The 11,666-nt window shown below is 31.4% G+C and overlaps 1 protein-coding gene across 1 annotated transcript; it reads right to left on the reverse strand.

Moving 5' to 3' along the window:
• Positions 1 to 4,148: 4,148 nt before the first annotated feature.
• LOC108339557 (uncharacterized) lies at positions 4,149 to 6,930 on the reverse strand. Its single transcript, XM_017576699.2, has 2 exons — positions 6,589 to 6,930; positions 4,149 to 4,708 (listed from the first exon to the last, which is right to left on the reverse strand). The coding sequence occupies exons 1-2, from the start codon at positions 6,797 to 6,799 to the stop codon at positions 4,395 to 4,397; spliced, it is 525 nt and encodes a 174-aa protein (XP_017432188.1). The 5' UTR covers positions 6,800 to 6,930; the 3' UTR covers positions 4,149 to 4,394.
• Between the last annotated feature and the right edge of the window lie 4,736 nt (positions 6,931 to 11,666).

Here is an 11,666-nt window from a genome sequence, read left to right on the forward strand (position 1 = left end):
TATAATTGAACTAGAAAATAATTCAGTTCAGTTACTCTGAACTATTTTTTAATTCAGTACAGTTTTCTGAACTGGTTTATAGTTAACTATAACTTTTTATAGTACAGGCAGTATAATGTACTTTGCCCACCCCTAGTTTTGACAACTCTAGTTCTCCTACTTTTCTTCAAATTGAGAGATTGATTTATGTAGAGCTCTAAAGAAATTAGTGACTGCAAATCATGTTTTCTTGTTGAGAAGCTTTAACTTATGTTTTCATCTTCAAGCTTGAGTTTGACCATGCAAAGACATAAAGACACATTAAGTACTCTTGGTGGAACATTAAACGCGTATCTCCTCTTTATTGCTTATTAAGCCTAGCTTAGACTGCTTTTATTCAAACTATAGTAATGCAAGCGATTATACAAGGCAAATAACATTTTTAGAGTTGACATAAGACATTTCAGGATGGTATTTGGCGCAGGGTAGCTTTAATGTGTCTTCCAAGAGATCATTGATGCAAACTTGAGCTTTAACTTGGTATAGTATAAGATGAAAACAATTCTCTGCAACATAAAAAAAGCATAAAAAATATTTTGTGAAGCACAACGTTAGCTTAAGATTGTGTGTATCGTCTTAGTAAAACTTCATTTATCAAATGTAGCAAAGGTTACAATGTGTTGCTACATTTTTGGACAAGGCATTTGTTTCTTACAAGATTTATTTAGAATACAAGCATCTTATAGGCGAAGCACATTCATGATTATACTTTGTTGTTAAAAAAACTTAATCAAAAGTCTCAAGAGTCTATTGGACTTTACTCTAACATGTAGCAATAGGGTCACCCAAAAAAGTAATTCAAGAGTCTACATACCCGACTTTGATCCTCAGACCATGTTTGGTTTTCTATTACGTAAGAGATGAATTGACTGGAACCTTACAATTTCATTAGTAATGACATTTCGTTCAAGTACATCTATAGAGGAAGATCTACAAAAGGGTACACAAATGACAAGATGGAAGTAAAAGTTCAAAGTGGATGAGGACCCTTTTAAGATGTGTTAAGAGAAACAAAAATTTTAATCTTTGTGTATTGATAATAAATTATAAAGATATTCAAAACCGAATTGATTTAAAAGAATAATTGAGAATTAAGAAGTGATAATCTATTAAAACTAAATTACTTTTATTGATTTGATTTTTTTTCCAAACAAAATAGTTTAATTTAATTTTATGTTTAACACTTTAAAGTCGACCTAATCGAACCAAACCAAATTAATTATTTAAATATTATTATCTTAGTTATTATTTCATCTAATATGAAATGTATGTGCATGTGAAAAATCAAATATGCCTAATTCGTGTCTACAAACTTGTCGCACAAGGATAATGATTAACATATGAAAAAATAGAAGAGTTATTTTGGTTTAATAAATATTACATAATTAACCTTGGAAGAGAAAAATGGTAAAACAAAATAAAATATTAGTGAAAATAAATGTAAAAAATAACTAACTTTGATATTTCCATGTTTATGTTTTTGACTTTCGTGCAATAGAGTAAATATGTCTGCTAAGATTTGTTCGGCTAATGAGAAGTGAATGATAAGTGTTATATAATATTTATACCACACAATGTATATAGAACACCTTTATTTTATTTTGTTTTGTTTTTCCTTTGTTAACAAAGTATAGAATCCTGTCTCGTTGTAAGAAAAATATCTAATATATAACAATGTTAAAACTAGCAAATATTTAATTATAGTAAAATAAAAAATAAAGTTATTCATCATAATATAATATTAGGCCCAAAAGATTAAACCGGATACATATACTAATAAAAAGTTATACAATAAAATTGAAAAACTAATTAAAACCAAACTAAATATTAATTTAATCATGTTCAAATTTTTTTGTTATCAAATCAAACCAAATTCAAACATGTTTTTAATGGTTTATTCAAATGTATTCTTAACTAAAAATAACACTCATAGTAGACTGTTACATATGCTTATACTTCGAATGATTTAATAATTATATCGAACTTGACTTGCAACTTATATGGTTTACATTCATGCATGTTGACACACAAACTAATTCTTTTTACTGTTTTAAATATATTCGAAAAAGACAATAGTGCAAAAAAAGACCTTTAACGTCACCTTTTAGACGTCTCACCCTCGAATATCCAACGTAAAAAATGACCTGTGGCATTTTTCATAAATAAAACAACTATTTAGACGTCGGTTATGTAAGGGCCCGACGTCTAAATACTCATGTACGTCGGCTCCCCCTAATAGACACCAAAACTAAACGAAAAAGTTAAAAAAAATAAAATTTTATTCTATTTAGACGTCTGTTATGAAGGGAACCGACTTCTGAAGTACTTTAGACGTTTGTTAGTTGGGGGCACCGACGTCTAAACCTAAACCCAGAAATTTAAAAAGTCACTTTTTGACTCCATTTAGACGTCTGATCCCGCCAGTCCGACTTCTGAAGCACTTTAGACGTCTGTTAGTTGGGAGAACCGACTTCTAAACCCTAAATTCAAAAATTTAAAAAGTCACTTTTTGACTCCGTTTAGACGTCTGATCCCACCAGTCTGACTTCTGAAGCACTTTAGACGTCTGTTAGTTGGGGGAACCGACTTCTAAACCTTAAATCCAGAAATTTAAAAAGTCACTTTTTGACTCCATTTAGACGTCTGATCCCGCCAGTCCGACTTCTGAAGCACTTTAGACGTCTGTTAGTTAGGGGAACCGACTTCTAAACCCTAAATCCAGAAATTTAAAAAGTCACTTTTTGACTCCGTTTAGACGTCTGATCCCGCCACTCCGACTTCTGAAGCACTTTAGACGTCTGTTAGTAGGGAGAACCGACGTCTAAATTTTGGCATTAAAACACTGTGAACGCGAGACAGTCGTTACGCGCACTCATTGTTCATCATCTTCGTCGCGTTTTCTCTCTACGGGTTACGCTTTTCAGGTTCGTTTTCTCACTTTTGCACCGTTTTAAATTAATTTTACTCCGATTACATCACTCTTTGATGCATTATCTTTCATTTGAACCGATTAAAATGCGTTTTCGTTGGGTTTTGGTGTAGTTATTCTCGTGCCTTTAGGCAACGTTCTGTGGCAGTGATTTCTTGCGTTTTGTACTCCTCCAATTCCCTCCACTACATTTTTAAAACCATCCAATTATCTTCAACTAAAATATAAAGTTGTAAACATGAATCACCATGAGTCAGGAGCAACCTCAGAGACGTCTAACTTGTATGGATCGAACGTCTATATGGACGTCGGACCTATATAGGTCTGACGTATAGGTCCGACGTCTATATAGACGTCAAACCTATATAGGTCCGACGTCTATATAGACGTCAAACCTATATAGGTCCGACGTCTATAGAGACGTCTGACCTAAAGGGTCCGACGTCTCATTAACGTCACCCATATAGACGTCGGACAGAGATCAGACGTTAAAAGCCCAAAATAATAGACGTCTAAAGTCCTTTTTGCACTAGTGAGAGACATGACCTAAATCCTTTTATATTGTATTATGTGATGTTGTAATGTATGGTTTAAATCGTTTTAAGTTCTTTAACTAAAAATTTAACGTAGTTTCTGCCACATCGGTGTAATGAGAGTTGTATCAATATTTTTCTTAAAAAGAAAACATAATTGTTTATTTTTCTTTTAAATAAGTAATTAGTAAAACAGGACAACACATCTTTCATACTCATAATTGAAGTGTTATTCTCCCATTTATATTAGAATTTGACCGTGTTCATTCTAATGTATGCCTTTATCAGAAAGATTATCAACGTAAAATTCTAAGGACAATGATACTTAGACAACATTTTAACACTATCTACGTGTCATTCATTCTGTGATTGGTCCATGTTAGTGTTTATGATTACTATTATTGATTGTGAAGTAATTTTGGACCAATCACACATAACACGTAAATGATATTAAAATATTGTCAAAGTATTATTATTCAAATTCTAATTATGGTTAAAGAATCACAACATAAAACCTAATTACCTACATTTGAGTTTTGTTGATCCATATAGCCACGAGAACTAGGATTTAATACGAATTATCTAATTTGTTTAATAAACATATATCTCACGTGTCACCAGTGTCCATGGAAAGTTGAAAAGAAACAGAAGCAGAAAAATATGAAAACTCAATTCAAATCGTGCCATGATTCAATGGCAAATTCACTTATCATATGGGTAACTAGAATAATCTAAAAAACCGAAAATAAGGTTGCATCCAATAACTGTACAGAAGCGTAAATGAGTATTTGAGTAATCAAATTATCGAAACTTGAGAGACGAGGCTAAGAACAAAAGGAGCTTATAGGGAAAAACAGCTTTTGTTGTAGCAATGGCCTCTTATACTTACCACCTCAAACGAATTTTTCTATGCTTGTGGTCAACGTTGACTTGGGCACAGCACCAATAACTGTATCTTTCTTCTCACCATTCTTGAAAATCATAACAGTGGGAATGCTTCGAATTCCATAACGAGTTGCAGTTGAAGGGCTCTCATCAGTGTTGAGTTTGTAACATTTGAGCTTCCCAGTATATTGCTTTGCAAGCTCATCAATTATAGGGTGAATCATTCGGCAGGGACCACACCATGGAGCCCAGAATTCAACGAGAACAGCAGAATCAGATTCAAGTACAAGGGATTGCCAATTTGCATCGGTAATAGCAGCCACTGTAATTCACAATAACAGAAAGTATTTCATTCCAATTAGTATTTCTCTCAACCTGGCAAAACTTTCAATTGGTATTTTCTCAAATATGCAAAAATTTCTCTTGAAATGAACGGAAAGAGGTTGTATCCACAAGAATTTGATTGCATTGTAGTGATAATGTGCTGAAATGGGGAACATGAAAACCATATAAAAAAATTCAGACAGACCAATAGAAAACACAAGTCCAAACAAAACAATCTAGTTTATATTTGTTGATTAACCTGTCATGTGATCCATGTCTGGGAATTGACAAGTTTTAGGTTTGGTTAACTAGGGCCTAATACAACTCTCTTCCTTGACCTAGGCTTGAAACTAGATATGAAACTGAAAGTGTTGCAGCAAGAAGTATGAAGGAACTTACTGCCAGAAGCATTCACTGTCTATTCTGTGGTGGTGAGACTTTTTTTTTTCTCCCTCAAGTGGGTGTTCCCTCCTTGTTATCAAGATTTTATCTTTTATCCAGGTTTTAAGGAAATGAATATTCAGTAAATCAGAATGATATAAACTACCCGGATTTTCACACCCCTTTCCTTACTTTCCACAAAAGAAAAAAAAATATTGTTTTCAGATATCTTGCACATCTTTGGGACCAACTTGAACATCCTGAACTCTGGTCAGTATCTTCATCCGTCACCCGAGTCAGAACAACTTCTAGATAACATAGTGTTAATTTTCAAGCCATCCCGGCTCTGCATAATACTGAACATATCATAACATCGACACAACGGTCATCGGCCGACCTTGCGATATCCCCCAATGGACGATCCAGAAACCATAGGGCAGAGTTTAATCTGTCCTTATGTTGATTGATAAGAGAAAAAAAACACGCATTGACAAAAAAGCAAGACCTTCTTATTAGGTTTATTCAATCAATGCAAATGAAATTCCCAAAACAATAAATTTAAGATGAACAACTTTGGGGAAATAAAGTTGGTATAAAAGTTGAAGAACTACTTAAACGAAAATCAAATTTTAATTGGAAAATAATACCTAACCCCATTTAGGATACTACACTTCAGCTTGTTATACATGAAAACTATATATATCCCTATCATGTTACTTCACCCATCAAAGACCCCAAACTAATTGATGCTTTGTCAATAAACTCTACCGAAAATGGGTCTGCCATTGCCGTACATCAACGAATGTATCAACACCGCTAATAGCTAGATGAACTATTGACACTAGTGCAATTCAAAATCAGAATTTCTAACACAGCCTGCCATTTTATTACATCTTCTAACATTAATCCAAGATCATTCCCTTCTGAACCCAAATATCCCAATGTCAATGTCCTCCATACATTCAGACAAAGGAAAATATCAAACATCAATCAGTTAAGTGAAAAATAATTATTATATTTCAACAATTAGTATACGTTCAAAACTACTTTCTACGACAAGTTCTCGGATGTTGTTATAGTTCAAACCCCAAGTCTTAAATAATCTCAAAAGTCTAAAATGATTTTACACACGAGTTGATTTGTAAGATTTTCAGACTTCTTGAAAAGATTATTTTTCAATTCCACAACTAATTTTAACTCTAGAAAAATTATTCTTCGATTTTAATTTCGACACCAAAAGTCCAACGATTAAGCAACAAAATCCCACATTTTTTTATTTTATTTAATTTATTACTGCGAAAACATGAGCCACTACCAAAAAAACGTTGAAGTTCTTTCAGTTTCACTGTCTGAAACTAGATCAATTCCATTTTATTCTTATATTTTAAGAAAAGAACATGCATCTATTAGCTGTTAAAAACGAAAATATTTATTTTTAAATTACAATTTCAAAACCAAAAAATATATGCCGAAGCAAACGAAAGAAGAAAAACTGACCATCAACGACGGCATCCTGAGCCTCGCACACAACGCGCGCGGCGTGTGAGGCGACTTTGGGAGCGGAGGCTGCCACGAATCGTGCGACGGTTGGTCTGAGTCTGAGGCCGATGCACTGCGGGAGCTTGGCGGAGGTGGGGCGAGCGGCGAAGGGGAAGGAAACGGCGGAAGGAATGCCAACGAAGGCGAGAGAGTCGAAGAGTGTGGCCATGGTTGAAGGAAGCAGAGATCTGAGTTGAGATGTAGTGAGTGTGTGACAAGAAGAAGAAAGAGAGAAGAGGGAAGTGTAGTGATTTGCTGTATGAATAAGGATGAGATCACAGGACTAGTGTCCAAATGTCTGAATTTTTTTTTTCTTTAAAAACAGAACAAAATAAATAGAATGTTTGTATTTTTTAATTTTTTTAAATAAATTTTTAGGTAACTTATAAATTTATAAACTTAAGGATTTTTAATTGAATTTTTATTAAAATATTTATCATATGGAATATTTAATATATTTTTTATTTTTTTAAGTAGTTGTCCTTTGAATTTTGTTGTCAATAAAATAATATGATTTTTATTATCGTCTTTCTATCTTTAGGTCATTTATTAATTTATTTATGTCTTCTTTAATTCTCTTTAATTTGGGAATTAATTTGATTCTATCATCTTTTAAACTGAGTTAATCAATAAATCATAAATGGAGATATCATACAAACAAGAAGTATGTGCACGATGTTGTGTTACGTTGTGTTTACTTAAAGAAGAGGATTTAAGAAAAAGGAAAAAAAAATTGAATTTGAAGGTATTTGAAAGTAAACTGTATATTATTTTTTTAAAGTGATTTGCTAATAATTGAAAGTGAATTTGAAAATTGAGTTGTTTGAGATTTGACTAATGTAATAGATTAAAAAATATTTTAATAGATAAAAAATAAAGATTATCAAATTACAAAGTGGTAATAATAATTAAAATGATATTTATAAATAAAATACTTTTTGGTAAAAATTATTTTAAAGAATAGAATAAAAAAATTAATAAAATAATTAAAAGAATATTTTTTAGGAAATTACTATTTTTTCTTTAAATATTATTTTTTTTGTTTAAATATTATTTTCTTAAGAATATAATGTAACCATAAATGGTATAATAATAATTATTATTATTTATTACTAGTTAAAACATATGCACTATCTATGTCCATATTCTTATTATATTAAAAATATACCGTTTTATTATTTAATGAGTAATTAATTAAAAATAAATGAATAATTTTATTTTAAATATATACAATTTTAGAAAGTATATAGTTGTTATTTTAAAAAAAGTTATTTAATGTTTTAAATAAAGATAATTTATTCTATAATTTGTTTTATTAAATAAAGGTTTAATGTAGGTTCTTTTTTTTTTTTCCAGAATCTCAAATAGATCTCCTACTTATTCGGTGTCTCAATTAGGTCCTTATGTTTGAAAAATTGAAACAAATAGAGGTTGGCCGTTAAATTGGACAAACGACGTTTAAGAGGCCCTTACGTGACATGCTGACAGTATTTTCGCCTAAGCTAAACCTTCTTTGCCTGGGCGAAAACTAAGTTGCTTGAGCGAGATTTAGGCTAAAATTTGTGGTGTCCACTGGAACATTTTAGCTTACGTGAAACTTTGTTCGCCTGGGCGACAATGTCCTGCAACTAAGGTTGAGCCACTACAGCTTTTTCACTTAGGCGAAACTTGGATAGCCTGGGCAAATCCTTTTAAAACTATTGTCTCGTCAATCTAGCTGAAGTGAAAATTTTTAGCTTAAGCGAGACCACGCGACCCTATATTAAAACTCAGAAAAGAAAGGACTGATTCATAACCACTTTCTTTCCAACATAGTGCTTTCTTTCCTTAAATTATAAGGCGCGAGGTATGAAGAGATAAAACACTAGTACTTTATCACAGAAAGAAAAGTGGTTTTGCTTCCATAGGAATATGATCCTTTCTTGATTAAGATTCCTACTTTTTGGTATACCATTAACATCATTGCTGGTATTGAGGTAAGGTAGACCATTTTCATGGATTACACAATAGAGTATACTTTGATAAAATTCGACCCTAAAACAGCTACCAAGAAAGGCAAACAGTAAACTGAATATAACACAACTTCATTCATTCAAGATAGTCAAATACGTTGTTATTTGAGTTTTCATTCACAAACTCACTTTAACATCATCTATTGCATCCTATCAAAACGAATATATAAGCAAAACTTGTGTTTCGATTTTTTGCATATCTCGTCCAGGCGAGAAGATTTAGCTTAGGCGAAAATACTATCAACATGCCACGTAAAGGCCTCTTAAACGACGGTTGTCCAATTTGACGACAAGCCTCTATTTGTTTTAATTTTTCAAAAATAAGAACCCAATTGAGACATCGAATAACTAAGGGACCTATTTGAGATTCTGGACGAAAAAATGGACTTACCGAAACATTAAACCTTAAATAAATTAGTAAGCTATATTTTTTATTTATTAAAAAGTTATAGTAGAATTGTCAAGAAATACATCTTTTTAACAATACAAAAGTTCAAATACGAAGTGAACAGACCATAGACATAAAATAAAAGTTATTGACATGAAAATATACAGGAAGTATACATACAAATTAATTAACAACCGATATCCATTATTAAGTAAAGCAAAGATATGGAATCAAGTACCTCCAATTTAGAATAGAATATAGAGTTACGTTTTTCACATAGAATCGAATAGGATACATTTAGCATCAAAGTTGGAAATTATGAAATTATAGGAGAGTAAAAATGATATTTCGTGTGAAATTCTTTCAAATATGAGCACATCAGCAGTGATAAAAAAAAATCATCTATCCCGCAAATTAGTTTTTTTGCATTGCTTCAAAATCCCCGTAAGCGAACATGTTTAATTCTCCAATCTGTCTACGTCATTCCTCTTGAACAGAAGATTATGCATGACACCTGAATAAACATACATTAAGGGTTTGTTATTTCATAAATATCTTTATTCCCTTTTTAATGATTACACTTTTAAGTGTAAAAGTTCTATGTAAACTTGACCAATACATTAATACTATTAAGACGATGCCATATTGTTTGACCAATCATGTATTTAAGGATTCAATCAAATTTAAATTTGAATTAATAAAATCAAAGCATTTAAAAGAAATGGTTTAGTGAAGATATCATCCCATTGATGATGGGTTGGGTTTTGACAAACTTATGTTCAAAACCATTTTTTTTATATGTAAAGGGATATCTTACTTCTATATCCATATATATTAGGTGTTGTATAAGGATTTTAAATAGGTTGATTGTGTTAGTGTTGTCACAATAGAGTATAATGTTTGTAGAATTAAAGTAATCTTCCGGTTGATACTTTATTCAGAAGTTAAAATCAATAACTTGCAATTGACATATATTCTATTTCTATTGTAGACAAAGTAATGGAGTTTTGTTTCTTGTTTGACCAAGAAATTAGGCATGGCGCAATGAATTGCAATCCTATATTTAATTTTTTTTTTCTATATCGACACGGTCTCCAACATTGTTTGCATCACAAAAATACTTCTAATATAAGGTTTTCTTGAAGCACAAACACAAATTAGTTAACCCCTATGAAAAGGGAAAAAAACTAAGAAAGTAGGGTTGAATTGTATTCAAATGATGGTTCTATAAATTCAGTATTCAATTAAAAGGGTTTTTTTTATGTAGAGCAACAAAGGAAATCTTTAACCATTTACTAATTTACTTAAATGTTCTAGTTTTACTTATTTACTTAACGACTATGCTTCCATACTAGCGCAAATAAGAATAATGTGCAAAGTAAAGAGATAGAGAGAAAAAGGGTATACACAACATTTTTATTCTGGTTTATCTGCTTAAATAATGTCAAATTTTCAATTAACTTATTGAGTTCTATTAAACAGACTAATATTATGAAGTAAAAAGAGTATTCTTTGGGTTTCTGACCACTATTGACTAACCCCTTGAGTTTAGTTTAAGTTCATACACATTCCTCACTTATCCCTTGAGTACTCTTTCCCTAATTACTCTCGTTTCAACATGAGCATTCTTTCCTAAGCCAATCTTAACTCAACTCAAGTATTATTTCAACTTCCAACCATTCTTAGCTGACCTATTCAAGTATTATTCCAATAAGTCATTCCTTTCTTAAGAAAATATTTTTTCATAAATCATTTATGGCTTAAACAAGTATTCTTTGAATAATAGTTAATCTTGACTAATAACTGAGCATTCTTTACCAATCAACCATTATTGGCTAGGATGATTAAATGGTATAATTTATGATCATTGATCACACTTTTTCTTATTAGGAAGGTTGACAATTTTAAGAGGTATGTAAAAATAATGATCTCTTGTAGCTTGAAAAAATGAACACCAGTAGTGTTCCCCTTAAAGTTTTTATTGGCCCGAAAAAATTAGTAGTGCTTTTGTAAACAACAATGTGGTCTTTATTACTTTCTTCTTGAAGTTAAAAAGGTTTCTATATAATCTTGAAGAAAGCAGTATTCGTGGAATTGCTTTTGACCTTTTTTGGCTATTATGCAATTTCAATTCTTTTGAATGTATTTTCCTTCTGAAGAGTTTGACGATGACAAATGCATTAAATGTATTTTATGCAACAAAAAATGTTCTTTCTTCCTTTAAGCAACATCCCAATAGTTAGATGTGCTTATTGTTGGGTGCCACACAACAACCAAATATACCAGCAAGTATATTGGGTTATTTGTAGTATAACATGTAACACCCAAATTTCTAGGGTGTCACGGGTTATTCAAAAATTGGTAAATTTTAAAACTTTATCATAGTGCGTAAACGTATTTTCAAAACCTTAACATTTAAATGTGCATAATTTATTCCAAACATAATAATTCTAAAACACTTGTCTAATGAAAATAAGGAAGGAACTAAAATAACTCCAATTACATTGTCTAAAAGTTCAAACTCAATGACTTTAAATAAAAGTCCCAAGTTTGTTCCCCATCATCTCTTGATTCTATCATGCCTCAACACCATCTGCAACATCATCTACCCAAGTATAACACATTATGCGATCATC

The sequence above is a fragment of the Vigna angularis genome, chromosome 5 (assembly GCF_016808095.1).
Source record: "Vigna angularis cultivar LongXiaoDou No.4 chromosome 5, ASM1680809v1, whole genome shotgun sequence".
In the NCBI taxonomy this organism is placed as follows: domain Eukaryota; kingdom Viridiplantae; phylum Streptophyta; class Magnoliopsida; order Fabales; family Fabaceae; genus Vigna; species Vigna angularis.

Excerpts from the sequence above, each read along its gene's own strand:
- LOC108339557 (XM_017576699.2), bottom strand. The coding sequence starts at position 6,799 with ATGGCCACACTCTTCGACTCTCTCGCCTTCGTTGGCATTCCTTCCGCC. Across the intron at positions 4,709-6,588 it reads TCAGGATGCCGTCGTTGATG|TGGCTGCTATTACCGATGCA; the intron begins GTCAGTTTTTCT and ends TGTGAATTACAG.